This window comes from Sipha flava, unplaced genomic scaffold (genome assembly GCF_003268045.1).
Source record: "Sipha flava isolate LNK unplaced genomic scaffold, YSA_version1 165_pilon_pilon, whole genome shotgun sequence".
Classification (NCBI taxonomy): domain Eukaryota; kingdom Metazoa; phylum Arthropoda; class Insecta; order Hemiptera; family Aphididae; genus Sipha; species Sipha flava.
The window spans coordinates 223,142-244,596 of NW_020271833.1; the positions used below are offsets into that span (position 1 = coordinate 223,142).

General features: G+C 31.8%; 1 protein-coding gene across 4 annotated transcripts in view; it reads right to left on the minus strand.

The window, feature by feature from the left end:
- Nucleotides 1–21,455, minus strand: part of LOC112679619 (small conductance calcium-activated potassium channel protein) — a 367,436-nt gene that overhangs the window by 6,044 nt on the left and 339,937 nt on the right. For 2 of the 4 annotated variants that reach the window (XM_025549502.1, XM_025549499.1), the window contains 6 exons: nucleotides 19,332–19,467; nucleotides 15,210–15,320; nucleotides 15,015–15,142; nucleotides 14,405–14,474; nucleotides 14,227–14,334; nucleotides 8,309–8,744 (listed from right to left, as the gene is read on the minus strand). In XM_025549502.1, the coding sequence (XP_025405287.1) occupies nucleotides 8,334–8,744; nucleotides 14,227–14,334; nucleotides 14,405–14,474; nucleotides 15,015–15,142; nucleotides 15,210–15,320; nucleotides 19,332–19,467 (964 nt within the window). In that variant the 3' untranslated portion in view covers nucleotides 8,309–8,333. Of the gene's footprint in view, nucleotides 1–8,308; nucleotides 8,745–14,226; nucleotides 14,335–14,404; nucleotides 14,475–15,014; nucleotides 15,143–15,209; nucleotides 15,321–17,578; nucleotides 17,715–19,331; nucleotides 19,468–21,455 lie in introns of all 4 variants that reach the window. The other 2 variants (XM_025549500.1, XM_025549501.1) reach the window with 2 other exon arrangements.

A 21,455-nucleotide genomic window follows, 5' to 3' on the forward strand; every position in this document is an offset into this window, starting at 1 on the left:
AACGTCCCGTGCGATCCCGCGGCAGCGTGTCCTGCCGGTCGCGGTCGCCGCGCGTTTGCGTCTGTTCGTCTTGGCGGGGCGGGGGGAGGGGCAGTATATTATCGGAATCGCATTTATCCGTATGAATAATGGGCAAACGTCACGGGGTCGCATTGGCGTGCGCGTACGTAATATGTATTATTTCGTGTGTGCGCGCGCGCACCATATATTATTATATACATACGAAGACTGTAATGGACGGATTGAAATTAATTACGAACGCGCGCCGCCGCGACAACGTTCTTAAACTCCAGCGATTCCGAACGAAAACCGTTTTGCTATCGCTTATTTTTTTTTTTTTTCCCCCGAAAAATATGATGCTTTTAGCATTTTCAGTGTACGTTTTCTACGGTTTCATTTCGTCTAATCCTTCTATTCTGTTATCGTACAAAAATATTCTGTATTTTTATGTTAATTGTATTATTGTTAGGCGTTGAATTGCAAAAACTTTACAATTTCACTACTTCTTCACTATAAAACATGTCTTGAAATATATCAATAAACGTGTACTATGCTTAACCTCGAAGCATAGATGTTATAGAACACACACGATTTCAATTATATTACGGCCCCTCATGAAATCGAATTGAATCAAATCAATTAAAATAATAAACGTTATTAAATAAAAAAATTAAAAGAAAAAAAACAAATAATAATATCAGAAATATATGTTTCTAAAAAGTGAGATCTGGTTAATTACAGGGCCATTTTTTTTTTATTTAAAAATTATATAACGGACTATTTGTATGGGTTGAGGGGTCATACTGTGCTGTTTCATCTTCGTTTCGTGATGCGTAAAGATGATTATTATTAGTTTATATATTTAGTTCAGTCAAGAATTAGTTAAATTATTGAAAATATTTTTAATTTATCATGACCAAAATATTTTCATTTATCTGATGTATGGCTTTTTTAATTTTTTTCGATTATACACTTTTTCCCGATAAGCAGTTTCTTGACAGATACTTTAGGTTCAACTTAAAATTAAATAGTTTATCCATAGAAATAAATAAATAAATAAATGCTTAGCCTGGAGTATTTTATGTTTGTTATAAATGACCGATTTAAAATTAAAAATGCAATATCAGATAAATACAAAGTCAATAAAATTGCAACTCTGTGTTATTGACTTAATGATGAATTTTTGATTCCAAACCGGTTGTAAATAACAAATATAATACTCCTGGTTATGCGTTTATTTATTTATTTACTACTAAATATACACTATTTATTTACTAGGTACTTATAAATTTACGATTATTAACGATTTAATAATTTTTATTTATATTTTAATTTTAATTGTTTTATTATTAACTTAAAACCTGTATCTTAATTCTAGAATTTAGACTCTCATTATTTGAATAAACCCCTCCCAATAGGTCAATTGCTTCTCAATTTTATGTTTAACTAATCTTGACTATGTGTAGATTTGGATACAGAATACTTACTCAAAAAATGCTCTGGCTAGTGCTGCTCAAAAACTAACGCGGAATCTATTGTATTCGTGGTACTCTGTTTACCATATGCGTTTAAATATTATTGATTCCGAGAATAGCATTTTATATCCTTTTTAAAAGTAAAGAATGGTATCACGTGATAAAAACCTGCTATTTTTGCGAATGGGGAAAAATTTAAAGGTGTGCAAGCCCTGAGGTGCACGCGTATTCGACCGTGGAGAGATAACATAAAAGCCGAAGTCGAAAACGAAGATCGTCTCCTGTTTTACGATTCACGCATGAACCCACACTCAAAAACACACGCATACACCTCCTACACGTTTACGTAAAGTATTGAAACGAGATTATACGCTTTAGGCGATACCGATACATATAAACATGCAGCAATTTTGGTCTTGGATAAAGGTACTGCGGGTAGATGTTGATAAAAATGCTGCTCGAGGGCATTGGAACTATAGGAGTGAGGTAAATTTGAATTACTTCCTCGTCCGCAGCTTCCTATATATTTTTTGTTACCGTGGAATAAACTAAGAGGTGGTAGTGATGATAAAGATAAAAAGGGATATCGAAACATTCGCATTGGTATAATAAGCATTGTACTATTTTGCTGTATACATTTTGACTTCCGCAAAAGTCCTCCACCGTTGCGTATTATAATCCTGAAAAACTATCCGTCGAAAAATCAAATATTTTTGAAAATCGTTTAGTACTACTCACATGTAGTATACAGTGGTTGGGGTATGTACGTGCACGGCTAGGACCACATCACATTGCTTTCGCACGCACGAATCTAACATCAAAAATTCAAGTTATTGTTTTTCCATTCTTAGAATTTTTTAGAACATTGTTCTAATTACATAAATGTATCTTACTTTTATTTTACTTTTTAAAAGAATAAGATTTTTTTTTACATTTTTTTTTCTAATTAAGTTTATTTATTCTTCTACTATAATCTGCAAATAAGTAAATTAAAAAAGTAATATTTTTTAAATTGAATTATTATTTTAACCATACAATTATATTTCATTGTAACTATTGATTTTTTTTTTTTAATGTATATAGGTCACATGGAATACAATAAATTAGAACTATACTATTGAATACTATTTTCGTTACATTTCAAAACGTTGATAGTTAATAACTTAATGAGTTTTTAAACTTTATATGAATTAATCATCAAAAGGTATTTTTATAAGAGAATGTATAAAGCAACCGAAAGCAATATACATTTTTAATAATTTAATGGATTTAATTTAATTGTTAAGGCATTTGTTTGATGTTTTTAGAACGTTAGTATTTAAATCCTATTTATTACTAATTACCTTGTTGGATGTACCTAATGAATATAGTTCATCCGTAAAATAATGATATAATTAGTTTATTATTGTCAATTATGTGAATATGTATATTAGGTTATAAGTAAAAAGAAAAAATTAGTTCAGGCTATATCATTGTTAGTGAAACATATTTTTAGGAATATTTTAGGTACTTATGTTTATTTTCATTAAAAAATAAAATATATTGTTTTTTAAACATTAACCAGGTTTATATTTATGTCACCAAGGCAGACGTAAAATATATGCATATAAAAAAAAAAAAATCGTTGTTTTTTCCCCTTCAACATAATGGTAATTGATAAGCAGAATTATATATAAAGATAATTAAATATATGTTTTTGTGCACTGAGTGTTTTGGTGGAAATACTTATTTATTCCAAAGAAAACGGGTATGTCCGTAACAAAACAACTGGTACTAATAAAACAACTACAATTTTACTAGACATTTTGCAGAGCAGGTGTTTAAATAACTTGCTACACTTAATCTTGCAGGTTTAAAAACTGAAAATATAAAAGTATATAATAATAAGAAAGTTTGCTCACTCACAACAAATTACGCGAGTTTGGGTTTTCATTTGCGATAAGTATTAAATGAGGACATCAGTTAGTTACTTAAGTATTCACGGAAAGTAAAATAAAATAGGGTAAGATAAAGATCCGGGGATCAAGTTCAGACTTAGTTTTAGACTTGGATGTCATTCAGTGCTAACATGCTGAATAACTTTAGGTGATTCGTTAATCATTCGAATTGTAATTTCCATTATACTTCACGTTTTAGATAATACTTCAGTTTCATATTATGTTATGAAAATTACTAAAAATTTTAATTTATGATTTTTTATTGTATATACTGACACAATGGCGTTACTAAGCTGAAACATTCTACTAAATTTGTTAAGACAAGTTACTAAAAAATGTATCTGAGTCAATCAAGCGTTGTCACAGATCTTAGAAGTAAAGATCATCGCTCTGATATTACTACATGTCGAAAAAGAAGGATATTAACAGGATATTTTTGAGTTTGAATTGACTTTAATATATATTATCGTATTTATAAATAATTCAGTCTGTGCCTAAAAATATTTCATGTTAATTAATAAATATTGTACGGGTCGTTTGAAATAATAATAATAATAATAATTTTTTATTAAATAGATAAATGCAATTTGAGGTACACTTAAACTACTTAATCTTACACCACAAAATAATTATTATCTATTATTACTAATTATTACTATTTAATAGAAATGCGAGAAATTATAATAGAATGTTTAGTGCCCAAATACTTATATATTATTTAGATGACATTTATGAGTAGAGACCGGAATTATATGCACTAAAAATGTAGCAAATATGATGCAAATATGTAAAGCAAAAGGGTCAAAATATGCATCAATATGTACAAATAATTGAAAAATATGCTCAAGTATGTATTATAAATTTATATTACTTTTACCAACTACAAATTTAATAAATTTATAACATAACAAATGTAACAAAATTTGGAGTGTTTAACTTTTCAACATCAAATTAAATCAACAAAATATTTAAGTATATATAAAAAAAAAAATCATTAAATATTTTAAAACAGTTTAAACAAATAATAAAATAGAAATGTTGGATCTTATAACATCAAATTAAATTAAAAAAATATTTCAATATAAAAAACCATTATTTTTAGTTTTCATAACAATAAATTAAAATATACATTTCCATATTTTGTGGGGTCATATTGGTTCTTTTTTCAGTTAATATCACTTTTGTAAGTTCTAAACGACCGTTCAACGTCCACATATGTTATATGTGCATATTTCATATAAGTACTCATCATGGGTGTAAAATTTGGAGATAAGAACCTTTCTTTTTTCCCGTATAAAACATCTGATATCTGCTTCAATATTTTAAAACCACCATCTTTGTGTATTAAATCAGAAACTTTCTCTAGTACTTGTGCATTATCGCCCCTACTGCCGACTAGTCGCTACTATCTTGATTTCACTTGTGTGTTATTGCGACCACCTTGATTTCGAACGCATTATTGTATGCAACATATTTTTAATACGTTTATAATAATACATAACTACCCAAAGCTAAAAGTCAATGTAGTTGGTAAGTTCCACAGATCTATTGCCAAATAATCGTAACTGTACAACAAGTTATTACTATTACAGCGTGGTTGTGACTAAATGTCTACAAAAGTCCTAAAAGTTACCTAGCCAGTCTATAAAAATTGCGGTAAATGCAATTGTAACGACATTTAAAAAAATAGAATTAGAAATAGAATCGCGTATTAAACGGCGTAGCTATAACCTATAATATGAGTTAGTCGCCATAAATAATGCATATAAGTCGCGCGGTAGGCGCGACAATGCACAAGTATCCTTTCTCTTTAATAATTCTTCCATTATTTCCAGACACCATTTCCATGTTTAAAATAGTTTCATTAACATTTTTTGTTGCATCAAATAAAGATAAATTAGATGACTACTTTTAACAGATACAAAAAAATTAGTTTTAATATATGTAAGATCAGTTTTAACAGACTCTAACTTAAGCATATTTTCACATTTTTATATACTGACCACATTTTTTTCTTTCAATTTTTTAATGATAATTATTTTTAGCTGTTCAAAATTATCATCACAAAAGGTAGTTGCTTCAATACAAGTACCTCACCTGGTGAGTAAGGTTCTGGTAGTAAGGCTACATTTGGCAAGACATCTTTGTAGACTTCTACATAGCGAAGAGCTTTTAAGAACACTTTTTTAAAATTATTTACTAGTGTATTAACATTTAGAAATAATTCTCTCACTTTTTCAGAAATTCTTTGAAGCATATGCGCTAAGAATGTGACATTTAATGTTGGGGAAAAATACATTTAATGTAATACCTGCTTTATCATATATGGGGCTGCATCTGATAATAATAGCAAAGAAATTTTGTCATTACCACCACTTGGCCACAAAATTTTTAAGCCATTATTGACAAAACGTGCTATAGTAGAATGATTTGTTTTTTTCTAGTTTTTTACTAGCAATTAAAAAGGGTTTGCAAGAGTTTTCACTACTTAACACACCTATTAAAAGATTAGCTATGTAGGTACCATTAATATCTGTTGTTTCATCTATAATTAAAAAAATATACGAATTCCCTACTTTTTCTCTTATATTTTTTATTATTTTATAATAACATGGCTCGAGATAAGATTTTCGAAGTAAACTCTTGTCTGATATATGTTGATTCATGTATTTTTGCAAGAAATTTTTAAATTGTGGAACTTGAAGTTTAAACCATGGTTAGTATGGTATGTTGGTAGCTATTAAGCTCAAACAGAGATCTTCATTAAAATTATTGGTTTTAGATTTGTAAACATTTTCCAATAACATTTGTTTTTTATTCTTTAAACTTCGTTTTAAGGAATCAGTAAGAAAAGATGTATAAACATGTGTGATTTGAAATTTTTTACTACACGGTACTTGGCAATTGAATACCTGACAATAAACTACGTTTTCATCAGTTGTAAATACAATAGTGTCTCTATTATATAGTTTAATCCACTGGTTTAGCAAACATTTAATATTTTTTCGTATATCAGACATTTTTTCAAATTGTTTTTAATTTACGCAAAATACGCAAAATAAGAATAAAAACTTCATTAAACCGTAAATTAAACGTGATAATATGTACACTGCTAGTTACTACATATGACAAAATAGATCTATTTTGTCAATATTGTCATGCTACTACATTAATACATGAAACGGTAATACAGTGAATTTAAATCAGTGTATCACTTTTCAAATTTGCAGTGTAGCCAGTAAATTAATACTAAATTTTTACGCAACTTTAAGAAGTAACCTTACAATTTATTTGTCAGATAATAGTTTATCAATACGGTATTGAATTCGAAAAGATAAAATTTTATATCGTGTTAATAGTAATTGAAAATTCCAATTTCCAATACAAAAACATGAAATAATTTGATTATTTATTATGATTTTAAAAAATATATACATTATATGCACTTATGAAAAATATGCCCCAATCCTTCAAATATGTCATTATATGCAAAATGAAATTTGATCCATGGAATCAGTTGGATCTGAATCGCCCACATTTCGAACCCTCGTATAAGTTCATACACTCAGTATGAACATGCAAATGCATAAAATTCCGGTATCTACTTATGAGTAAAAATAACTCGTTTTGGTAACACTACACCGCTACACCATACCGCTATTTTTTTTAAAATTACCATTTCTTGTTATAACTAATTTAATAGACGATTAATGAAAGCATATTATATAATTATCATCGAGTTTCGACTAGGTACATAGTGATTTGAATGAATGGCCTTTTCATGTTGTTACTAAGAGGTATTGAAGTAAATTACGAATCGAACATCTGTGAGTGCTTGTTGTCTTACAAAAATGTTTTGAACAATTGTGAAGGGGGAGGGTCCAAATTATTATTTAGCGTTTTTCCGAAGTGATCGACATCGCAGACGTTACAGTATCTATACACGTGTCAGCTATCATAAGTACAAAATACGCGTGCGGATCATATAGTTCGTTTGCTCAATGGCACACACACACTGATGGTCAAATTGTGTTATCACAATTATAATTTATAACACTAAAAGTAACAATACAGCTAAAATATTATAGTACGTACAATAAACTAGATTGGCAAGTGTTGTAGATTATACTTGTGTATTCGAGTGAAAATGAAAATTAGAACGATACTATTTTTTGAGCTGTACCAGTACTTACACCATAAACATATGTATAGTTATGGCATATGTACGTTGTGCCAAAAATGTCAAAAAATAAACATTTGTAATCCTAATCACATTTTTCATATACAGAATTATTTTTTAAAATTGTTTTGTCATAGTGCTGTAATCTAAACTAATACGTTTTAAAATGCAGTTATTAGCTCATATTAATTACTGTTATTTATACATTCATTTTTTTTTTTTTTTGTTAAAATAATATTTTTTTCATGGTGCTACCCTATAAATGTTGGACCCCTATCTAAAAAATAAAAATAAAAATCCCGGCTTCACTACTGTAGACGATTATTTGGTGATTGCGAGGGTCACCGTTTCGGCTGAGTGGAAGAGTGACACGGAGCAAAATTATTCCTGTACATACGTAATTTTTACCATCTGCGAATCAAATTTGTTGTAGGGTTTAGGCAATTACCGTCGCCCACACATGGGGTGTGCTTGTACGGTTGCGTGCGTTTTGGACTCAACGGGATTCCGACACAACGGTCGCGGCGATTCCGACACACTCACGTTACCGCTTACCAATCCGGTTTATCGTACAGATCTGTGTACGGCCATCACTAATAACCGAGGCCGTAGATTTACGGCCGTGCCAATCGCCGCCGCCGCTGTCAGCAGAAGTGGACGTGACCGACGACGGCGGTGTAGAACGCGGCCGTCAGGCGTTTCGTTAAAGGTCTTACCGATGAGCGGTGGTCGGGCGTGGGCTCAGCTGGACGGCTGCAGGGGCTCGGGTACCAGATGCGGCGTGCGGCTGCTGATGGGCGGCAATATGGGACTGGTGGGCCAATGGTAATGGGATGCGCCGCCGGTGCCGGTGGGCGGCACGCTGCGCGAGTGCGACATGACGGTGGACCCGTTGCCCATGGCCATCATCATCATGCCGCCGCCCGGGGCGCCCGAAGACGACGGGAACATCAGTGGGTTGCCGCCGACGCCGGTGATGCTGCCCGCCGGCGACGAGGCGGACGGTTGCATCAGGCCACCCGTGGTAGCCGCGGCCGCCGACTCGGGGTGCAGGAAATTGCGCCTGGACTCCGTGGTTGACGACACGTTACTGTTCTGCTGGTTCTGGTTCTGCGCTATGCATCGGGTCAGGATCTCCGGCAACAATTCCAGCTGCAACACACGCGAAATCGAATAATCAGTGCGATGCGACCGGTGAGCGCACCGCAGAACAACACCCGAACGGGAACCTATTGCCATCGGCTCGGAACACCGAATGCAACATCGGAAAAAAAACGAAGCTGTCTAACCGGATATGGAATGTTCTTTTTGTGTCCGTTGCTTCTAGCGATACCGTTGATCGTGTGCCCAAAAGGAATTCTCGATATCCGGTTAATCAGTTCAATTTTTTTTTTTTTTATCAAACCAGCCACCCATTTTTCAGGTAGTTTACGACGGATTGGTTTCCATTCTGGTCGTTCTGTGGTACGCGTTCGCGGTGTTACCGTATTTTATTTTTAACGTATAAACGTTTTGTTGAACAATGTAATGTTTTGGTATTTTTTAAAATTTTTTATTTATAGTTAGTTTATGGAAACACATATTAACCTACTCTCTATCGTGTATTTTTAACAGTTTTAAATAGAATCGAATGACGAAAAACGATCATCGGATTTTCTTTTTTTTTTTTTATCAGTTCGATTATGATTTTTTAGAGTAAAATATTTTATTTGAATTTATAATTTATCGGTAAATAATATCGCAGTACAGTGCAAACGTAGCATTATTAATAGCCCCTTCTTTCTGTTTCAACCGGAGTTCTAGTCTACCGGGAGGCAGAATCAGACTCGAGAACGAATACAATTAGTATCGCGTCGCACATCGATGTTTATCGTTTCTGTACCATAACTCAAAACATTGTCTACACTTTTGAACCGTGGTCAATAATTTTTAACTTTTAAAAATATTAAAAATAAAAAATAAAACCCAAACAGTACAATATACAGTGAAGAACGATTACAAGTCAACAGTGCCTACGACGTAAAAGATTATTGTTTTTCTTTACAGTGTACCTAGTATCAAGTTGCGAACTAACCTCCACAAGCGGATCGTCGAGCGCGCGGGGTAATAGTCGACGCGAACGGTGTGAGATTTTATTATTTTATTTCGCAGACCAAACTAACGTGTTCCGCGATACGACCGTTTGGTCGGAACGCATTTCCATGCGCGTACACTGTAGCATATTGCTGTTGCTTAGTGAACGGTCGTCGTCGGTGCAGCAGAAACGTACGCAGACGTACGATAAACGGTCGTATCCTTAACCGAACGAACGCCAAAAGACAGGAGACCGTAAGTAATGCGCGAAAGTCCTGCCGATACACGTTGAGCCACGGTCGTTATAAATAGTTTCCAACAACGCGCGCAGGGGGGGTTAGTATCGAGTATGCGTGTACGTTATATAGACCGTCGTTTTAATCGGACCACCTCTTCATCAAAGTCAGCGTCCGACAATCGCACAGCACTAAAACCCGCGTTTCACCATGTTCACGTGTTAAGACCCGAGAGCGAACTTTAACGGTGAAATACATGTGCCGCACAGCAATAAATTTCGCACCGGAGCCGCGGTAATAACCGCGGTAATACGTTGGTACCGTTCGCTGTTGGTGAGTGGGCGAGGGCGGTGGTGAGAGCTAGTGCCGGACACGGATGATTCGATTTCTTCGAGGCTTTACCAACATTCTGATGGTATTATCTGTTGAAGATAACGCTTCGTTAACTATCTTCACGACGATATCGCAGCGTATATTTTTCATGAAAATTCGGATAAAATACGATTGCGTACGTTCGTTATCGGCGATACTTTTTTAAGCTGCACGATTTCGTACGATTTTACCTGATTTTTAATTACACGATTGCGTACTAAGTTTTAAACGTTGATGCCAATTGTCATACCGGTATTGGTGTATACCACATGCCTATACGAGTGAAACGAAGTGATATTAACTTGAAAAAGTTAAGGTAGTAAATACTTTATGTTTTATCGCTTTTATCACCTATGTTTATTGTTAATGATATCAAATATATCAGATATAACGAAATTTCGTTATTTCCGTTATATTATACGGTATTTTCCGAGTTTCAGTAAAAGTAGTAGGTTATAGATGTCAGGGAATCTAAATTTAAGCGTTTTAAAATAATTTATTAACAATAATTTCAATAAAATAAAAACTGTCGATTTTATTTATTTATTAATTACTTTTCTTTTATTTAGTTATCCTCATTTTATTTATTATTTTATTATTAATTTTCTTTTATGAACTATTATAGAAATGTTAGTACATGTATTCTATATTTATTAGATATACGAGTATTACGGTGAAATTAGTAAATTTACAATGTTGCATACAATTTCATACGCAATCGTGTTGCTAAAAAGGACAAACGTACACAATCGTGTACTACCCGTAATCCGTACCACGCATTTTCACCCACTTATAATGATATGATACAGAAGAACCCTTATCTACCCCCTTCCATATGATTATAATTTGTAGTACTATGTCAGTAATAATTTTCAGCAATAGTTCTTTTTTATTAATCGAATTGCACATTGTAATCAGGTAACTATCAATATGTTATTATTTTTTAAACTGAAAATATACTTTTGACTGATATAAATCTGAAAACTATTTACAAATTATTTATTTCAATGTGGAGTATATCATTTAAAATTGAATTGATATATTTAAGTCCTCGTCAATTGTCTTGCTTGAACTGGCTTCCTGAAAAACACCTTCATAGTTGTTCATAGTCCATCAATATTTAGAAGGTACACACTTCTCGAATCCGTAGTGCACACTTTCAGTTTCGCACTACACACTTGGTGTCGGGGTTCGTTAAAATATAGAGTCTGCGATATTTTAGTATTGTATAACGCCATATTATTCTGTGCGGTCCACTCGTAGTGTAATCAATAACAAGTCGGGCCTGGTGATATGTCGTCTTAAAAGTCTCGGGTAGAGTTTTACGACAGTAATAATACGACGTAGCAGTCACAGTTTCACAGTCAAACGGCATTTGATTCATGACAATGCTACCAACTTGTACAGATAATGTTGAGCGTCTGTCGCCCATGACCTTTTGGGTGTAGCTTTGCGGTGACTGTTGAACGATAGGACTGCGATGGTACAACCATTGTTACATTAACATTTGTATGTGCACGAAAATGTTAGTTATTAGATGCGGTCGGAGACAAACGCTTAACCCCGGATCGTGAACCAGTTAGCATTAATTATAACGGCAGTTGTTCGGTATAAAAAAAAAATTAGGACTAAATGCAATTGCCTCGTTCAATACGTCCGCACGGAAAATTTTTGAATATTAGTCTTAGCTGCTATTTCGATGGTTGCGGACTTAAATGGTTGTGCTTTTTTAAAAATTAAAAATAAAATTGCGAAACTTGAATCGTTGTTTGACGGTTATAGTTATAATATATTTGATATATTCTAACTTATTTTAAAATACTGAAATTTAGTTAGGTCACGTTATCAAAAATAGTGGATGAAATGCGTTGCAAAATCAATAAGCGACCGCATTGTCTGCAGTATCCGCAATCGTGATAAAAAGTGACTCGATCTAAATTCTTAACACAAGCAGGTAGATTACCGATAAAGCGATGGTCTGGTGATATTAAGACTAATGCATTTTGGTGATACTACGGAGTATCATATTCTACATTTTTAAATGTCTAAAAATGTCGCACGAAAAAAAGATGGTTCGTCATTCGTTTTCTTGAAAACTTGACATGAAAATCCTTCATTGTAGTCCTTTAATCGTTTCACAACATATGGATCAAGTATCCAGGGAGCAGTAAATGGAGTTTAGATAATGTCGTATATTTTTGTACCTGCCTATAAATAGTATGGATCAAATGTAAAGAAAATACTCTAAGTTTGAAGAGTTAAAATTATTTTTTATTGAAATAGATTCTACTTTTTTTTAGATTTTTTTCCTAAAATAAATTCGTTTTACGTACCTCATGTAGAACACATAAACATATAACCATTACACGGGCACATGTATACGCCACGTACACGCATATTGACAGAACGGTCGTCTGTCATAACCGCGTTGCCTAGATGACAATGTTTATGTTCACATGATGTCCACCCCTTCTCGCAACATTCCCACACCCCAACGGACATTATAATTCGTCGATATTGTTTCCTTCTTGTTCGCAGTGTATGTATATATATGTATAAAATATACGTAGATGCAAGATATGTATACACTTTATACATCACGCATGGGTGTACGCGACATGCGTTTCGATATTATCATTTCGATTACACGACAATTCACGCGACAAATCGAATTTAAATCAAATGCTTATCGTATCCGGAACAGAGCGTACATACGCGATATATTCGATAAATGTAAAATCCGTTATGAAAATAATACTGTGCACAAACATTCGAATTAAATCAGTTTTTGATGTCCGTTGCACTGGCATATTGTTTACGACGATATTTTGTGCGCGTCCGTAATAAGTGTGCTATTTGTTCGGATATTATATATATATATATATATATATATATATAAATAAATGTACGTATGTTCACAAATACATAAACATTGTAAATGTGTATATATATAAAAAAAATACAAATAATGCGAAAAATATTTTAGCGATTTCCATATTTCTATTTCCAACTCCTTCTCGCTACGGGTAGTTTTAAATTTAGATTTAGGGTTCAATCACTTGAAAACGTGTAATAACGTGGAAACTTTTTTCTTAAATTTGGCACGTATTTAGGTTTTTTTTTTAAAGATTTATCTAAAAGAGTCTGTCCAATCGGAAGTCATTTACAAACTTTTTTTTTTAAATAACTATTTAATTTTCGTAAGCTTTATAAAAAAAAAATGTTAATTTTGACCTAAATACTCGGTAGTTTAAAGGCTTATACAAAAATAGATATACTATGGCATACTACAATAATTTCTCATTAAACAATACTAACGGTGCATTATTTGAAGATGAATGCGAACGCCACGATAATATTAAGTACCTATAATGACATTCTGAACTAATTTAAATAATGTTCATAATATCAAATTATAGTTGTTTATTAACTCTTAAAACATGTCTTATCATTTCAATTATAAAATCTTTATACTATAAATCATAGTATTAAATTAAATTATAATTACTATGAAATTCAGGTTGGTTATATTTTTTAACAATACACAATTATACACGAATTTGATAATCGTTTGATTTTAATTAACAAGTTTATTGAACTGAAATTAAATATAAGAGTAATTAATAATGTTAACTTTTATCGTAGAGAAATTAAAATAATGATTTTATTTTGGTCATCAGTTTTTATATATAATCATTACAAATTGAAACAAAAAATTTAATTAAAATTCAGCTTAAAAAATTAATCAGTGATCTAGAGTTTATTAAAGAAGCAATGAAGCCTACATTTAAAAGGTAAAATATTTTACTAAATAATCATAATTATGCTTCAGTTAATTTGATAGTAAATGTTAAAGTGAAATTGTGAATTGATAGTATTCATATAAAAAATAATGAATGTAAACAAACCAATCAACTATCGTGATCATAAGAATAATGTGAAAAAATATTTACCTGTTCCTGCAAGGCTACCAGCTTATCTTCAAGGTTCACCAAACGTTCTTCAAACGCATCGTATCGGTTACTCATGTCTGATACTATTTCATAAACAGTGTTCTGCGTCTAAAAATATATCAATCATTATCCTCCATATTTATCATTAGAAAAAAATACCATATTTTCTATTACTCACTTTGGCCATGTCTGTTATTGTATTTGCGTTATCCATTAATTTTCTTTGGTCCATTTTCACTTTTCTCAACCTATGTGAATACATTATATTTATTTTAAATTAAAATCATAATAATGTATGTATATTAAATAAGTGAATAGTGAATACGGTTGAAGAATATTATTTTTTTTAATGTTCCACTTAAAAGAGAAGTTTATGCGATTGTTGAGATTATTGATAAAATCAAAGTCGTTCAAATCCTTTTGAATTCAACGTAGTATAGGTAATTTAAAAGTTTAATTGAAAAGGAGTTCCGTATATCATGAGGTTTTATTATCAAGAGACTTACTAGTATTTAATCATCACTAGTGCGTCAGAACTTTTTATTTTCTAGTCATCTTTTGTGAAGTGGTGAAAACAAGCAAAACAAGAAAAACAAAAAATAAATACCATTTGAGTACTTTCGTGTTTATAACAATTGGATGTTAAATAATAAAATATTTAAAAAAATATCCCGTATCATGTAGAATATTCATTTTAATTTGTGTTAGTTTTTTTTAAGTTAAAATTTATTTCGACTGTATAATATGATATTGTATGTGTTGGACAATATTGCAATCTGTTAACTTACGCATATATAGCCAATAGAAACTTTCGTTGGTGTGTTCTAACCCTGCCTGCGTTTACCCTTTTCACCAGTCTGGTGTGTTTGTATATCAGCCACGTCTCTCTAAGAACATTAGCCGCAGCGTTTTTCAGCTTAAAGAAAAAATATTTATATGAAATATAAAACAACTACACGTAATATAAAATTGTAATATTCTACTCGTTTTGTAAGTTGAGTGTCCATCATGAAATTATGAACGTGTTTTTCTGCCCTAGACAGCTCCATTTTACGTGATACGACGGCCACAAGAAGAGCTGTGCATCCAGCACCCTGAAAATTGCATTTCGGTCACAATTAAAAAAAAATTGTAATAGTCGAGAAAATTATATCTGGAGGAAAAAAATATTAAGGGACACAAATGTAACTCTACATTATAGTTAGTAGTTGTTTATTTATTGTGTTTGATGATTAAAGCCAACATAAATTTGTTCATGCAAAGTAATAAATAAGTTTTTGTGAAAGTTTGTTTAATAAATGATTAATGATAGTTTTAGAACAACAAAAACCGTACGTGGGTACAATCTTTGTGTGCATTTTTTATTCTCTGTTGAGTACAATAGAAAAAATAATAAAAATAATAATAATGATAATAATAATAATATTAATAATAATAACAGTTATAATAGTAATAATATTAATAGTAACAATAATTATAACAGTAATATATTATAAATAGCTCTATTCATGCAATTTAAAATGCTTTATGTACTAGTAATAAATGCGGATCTTATAATTTAATTAAATGGTTAAATGTATTAAAAGCGTAGTGTTTAACTCTTTTGTTTATCTCTGATTGGCAATTGAGGTAACAGATCGGTTTCAGAAATTTTCATTGATATATTCCGATGTCCAATGTCACAATAATTATAGTCCCACTGCTGTTCGATTGACGTTTAAATAAAAAAAATGTATTTTTTCGTTTTTTCATTCGTCCATGTTTTTAGTTCAAATTATTAACGTGAGCAACTGGCAATAGAATCAAGGGCGCGGAGAATTAATGCATGTTTCATAATAGTATTAATAATATCAATGTGTATTTGGAGTCTGTATGCTACTGTGCACTCCATTTGATTATAATAAATTTAGTGGTTTGTGTGGACGTACACTATCGACGTCTAAACAATGTCCATGTTGAATACAAACGAGTGCTTATTTTTAGTTTTAATTGTCAACTATACAATCAGCAAGCGTTCAATGGCCACGTAATCATATGTTATTATGTTCATGCAGTATTAAACAAAGAAGTTCCTGTATAGTTTTACTTAAAAATAAAACAATATTACAACGTGCATCCCGAGTTAGTGAAAAATTGAAAAATTATTTACATATTAATATGATTCCAGCGGATTTTTTTTAAATTAAATTAAAATTGTTTTTTTACTTTTATTCAAAGCTCATATTTTATTTTCTTGAAACGTGAATGAGGCAAAATAGTGTTAGACAAAGCGTGATACAGTTGACATTGCATGGCAATTAGATATGTTCAGTGTTTACATAAAAATATTAAAAAATTTTCATACTCTCCTGTTTATTATTCTTACTCAATAATTATAATATTATAATAATACATTATAAATATTATAGAGCTACATTTTAACTTACTATGACGTAATAAATACTGTACTGTCGAGTCGAAAATGGGTTAGACTAATGTATGTTTATGCAGTACACTGAGACACCACGATTGCCTACTTAGAACGCCGTGTTAGCGGCTTGTCGGTGTAATAATAAATTATTATTGCTGTCGTAATATTACTGTGTGTTACCTACATCTAAGACAGTGTGCGTCTATACTTTTAGAAGTGTCTAATTAGTAATTACTAAGTAATAATAATAATAAAAAAAGTTACAACACTTTATACAATATCACTTGTGATTTCACAATGTTATCAACAATGCTATACATCAATTTATTACACGAAATATCTATGATAGTGTATCTAAAGCGCTATTGAAACTACTGTACAAGGGGCTTGATGTATTTTATTAAAGCGCTTCTACGCGCATTGCATGATGTTCGGAATGTTCAAGTATAAGACACTTGGAATTTGCATCATATAAGCGTTCCATAAAATAATTGCTTTGAAACGCTTTTACATGTAATTAATATCATTATTGTTATAGTTCCAAAGGGATTCATATAAAATCACTGTATTTGGCAAAGTATATAAACATAGAAAAACAATTTCATAAGGGTTAAACACGCATATAATATACTACTCGTACGTACATAAAACACGTGCTTAAACGTAAATTAACATATTGAATTGTGATTTTTTTATTTAATATTTATGTGTTACATGAATCCCTTGGCGATGTCTTATGTTTATAATGTTTTATATTTAAAAATAAGTATTGTTCCGTCGAATCCAAATCTATTTGGGAACCGCTACCTCTTTCAGTTAATTTAATGCATTTTCCAAGCAAGCACACTATAATTTTTTGTTGTTATCGGCTGGATAGGATTCCCGGTCACTAAGGTCGAGGCCACTGGGATATTGGTTTGGTTGTTCTAGATTCGGTCTTACCATTATGCCGGTGGTGACCGCAATGCCACGACCGCAGTAAGTGTTTGGCACTATGTCTCCGAAGCCCACGCTCAGGAACGTGATCGCTATGAACCACATGGAGTTCAGCAGGTTAGCGTGATCTTCATCATGAAACCTACAGAGCCCCAGACACAGTGTATTGATCACAACCCAGATCCCGTAAAAAAAATTAAATTAAAATTATAAATATAACAATTTTTCTCTTATATCGGAACGCGATTTATGATTTTTGTCCTATCGACTCCAAAAACACATCGATATGTACAGTTTCCGTATCGAAATTATGCCTAGGATGCGTAAAAAAAAGACAATAACACAATTTTAAACAAGAGTTAATTTTTTATTCGTTTATGGTACGACAATATTGGTTAAAATACATTGAGCGATATCGTTGCTTCGATTATTTCTCCGCCCCGGGGATCCGGAACATTTATACGTTGTAACTCGTTTAACCAATCGCGATGAAATTTTAAACAAAAGTTGTGAAGCGTCAAGACGAGTTCAAGAGCGCGTGTATTTTTCATTAAAATGAAACGTGACTTATTTACTTGTTTTACAAATTAAATTTCATCGCGATTCAGTTAACACGAATTTATTAGAAACAGCGTAGGACTTTGGATCAGGAGTAAAGATATATGTATACAGTTTGTTGGACATTTCTTAGGGGACGAAAAATGTTCACGAATAATTTTTTACTGTTTAAATGGTTTAAATGGGTTATAATTCCAAAATAAAAAGATACCATACTAGAAATTCTAATAATATGTAAAGAAAAAGTTGATATGTTGAAGTTATCAAATCGAAAACAATTAAGTGTTGGTTAAATAAATGGTTAATTCTGGATGGATGAATGAAAAACATATATACATTGATAATTATATTATAATAAAGCGTTTATCATACTCGTATGTTTGGAATTCAATTAGACTCCACTATACTGAACCTCATTTTTCTAATAAAAAAAAAAAAAATTATGTATATTTAACTGTGACAAGGGTAGAACGTTTGAAAGCTTTCAATTCAATTGGTTTCCATTGACTGTAAATAGCTTTTTAAAGCAAATAAAGTTCTAAAACTTTGTGTCGCGTCTACAAAGTTAGCAGAAGCTCGTGCCAGGACATAATTAATTTACGACGGCAGTGGTGGCTACGGCAGTGTCGGATGGGTCGGGTGGGTGTGCCCCCTATTAAAACAGGATTATGATCTTTATTATTCGAAATATAAGCTTAATCGAATTATATGGTAACGGTAAGTAGGGATAGGGAAATGTAAAATGACTTTCCGGATTCACCAATTATACAGAAAACCCTATGTCGTATAGCGCTTAAACATGTATAAATACAAATCCGATTTCGTAAGCTCCAGAGTAAACAGTTCGCTTTTAATTGTTAAAGTAAATTACATTTTAATTTTCGTTTTTATGTTGATGAAGAGTTTCGAAATGTTTTCATGTTTGTGAATAAGTATCTGTGAGTATATGCGTGTGCATATTCACGTGTGAAAATGTGTGTATATGTATATAAGTTTGTATGTTTATTTATGTGTGTTTATGTTTAAAAATTAATGTGTGCACACACATGTATATCTGTTAGTGTATGCGTGTGTATGAGTATGGATGTATTTATGTGTTTGTGTGCAAGTGTGAGTATTTTTGTCAGTATGTGGTGCGTGTGTTGTCTGTTTCTGTGTGTTTGATCATGTGCACGTGTCCGTCCGTCATTATAAATCTTACCATAATACCACAGGAGAGCGTGATGCCTCGTCCGCAGTACGTGTTTGGTACAATGTCTCCGTAGCCTACACTGAGTAACGTGATGGCTATCAGCCACATTGAGTTCAAGTAATTGGCGTGGTCCTCGTCGTGGAACCTGCATGCAATATACAATGTCCAAACCACTGATAGGACAGTAGCAGTAATAATCGATCGTTTCTTTCGCACGCGATAATGCGTTTGATGATTATATTTTCATTATAATTAATTTTTAATAACAAAATAAAATACCAAACCATTTCGCAGCAAAAAAAAAAAAAAAAAAAAAACTTAAAAAAAAAGATAGTAAAACTACTTTTCAAACATTTTAGATATTAATAACGAGCAAGAAATTCCAAGGAAGAAACATAGTTAAGTACGGTTTTTTTATACTATTATCATTTTTTTGGTCATTAATGTGTATACATCATTATTTTTCACACCGCAAACGTCCCATTATAGGTTCCCGCTAGCGGCTAGTGAAAAGACGAAAAAAGAAAACCGGGTATTGTTAATTGATGTTGTACGTATTGAGTATGATTAATTTATTTCAGTTGCTGAGCTTTAAGAGTGTAGTAATACAAGTAATGTAGAATAATTTTGCATATGATGTATTGGAAAAATATATACTGGAAAGTAAAGGATTATACTTTGTTAGTAAGTTCACTATTTGGTTAAATATAATATAACATACCAGCCTCTACTGTCAATTATGAAAGTTTCATCAATTTTTAAGATTTGACATTGATGCCACGTTTTCAATTTTACTATCCGATAAGATTACAGTTAAATCTCGTATGATTATCGAATCGTATAACATTTTCATACAACTGGTTTTTCTTGTGATTTTAAAATAATTAAAACACACATTTTTGAGTCCTTACAAGTTTCTTAATTTTAAATATTATAATTTCTAAAGTATTATAAATGCATATATTTAGGATAAAGTAGCATACTGACCTAACCTGTATTGTATAACAGCAACAATTATGCCATTGTTTACCTATACAAAGTAAAGAAAAATCTATATTTTATTAGTTGATAATCTAGAAACTATTGGAATTAATAATTTTTTGAATTGTCGCATTAATTGGATGACACAATTATGAACTCAAATCAAATAGGTTCTTTATAATGTTAAAACGAGATTATTCAAATTACATTTTTAAATGGTTTCTATGTTTAAACTATAGTTATCGATATACAAGTAACTGTATATACTTTTCTCCCTTTTATAAAGTCACGTCCCCCATTAAATTACAACTGCGCATACCACACATATATACACTGGATTAGATATGTTAATTATACGGCCCAAAATTACAGTTTAGCTATCTATTATGCCATTGTGAATTTATAAATTGTATTGAATTTTCGTGATAAATTATTTTAATTTATTTTGGTTGTTAAGCTGGAAAATCTAAAACCATTGCCGAAATGCTAGGATTTTATTGCGGAATTTAAAAAACACTAATTTCAAATGGGTAGTGGATAAAAACGCTTTGGTTTCATTGGCGTTCACCATATTTCTACTACAGAATTTCCAGACGATGAATTTTGTCAGATCGGTAATTTGATGGATCGATTTAATTTCGAAAAATTTACTACGCGAAAAACCATTGCAATTTGCTGCCGAGCATAGTATACACAATTGAAGCTCAGCAGTATTTTAATAGAAATAAAATCATTGACGACAAGGGTTTGACAATAAATTTTCATCCGGGAGCTGTGAAACGCCGTAGTCACTGAGTTGTATTACAAGGAAAGAGGGCGAGTGAAAGAACAAGTGATAAACATTAGCATTGAAAGTATAATCATTTTGATTATTCATTTCCGAAAGTGCGTTTTGATTGCTGTTTTATGAGATCCCACCCATTTCCATCATCTGGATCAGTCAGTATATTTTTGGCATTGTTATTTATTTTGTGGGTACGTGCTGAGTGCATTTGTTTGTGGAAAAATAATTGCTCCCCGGAGTAATTTGTAACAGCTATGGATGGGGGTATAAAATCGAACAGAAGGAAATAACCGAATATTCATTTAACAGACAAAAAAAAAGGCGCAAACAACTGGAAAGAAATTGATAATTAAGATGAAAAGGGGTGT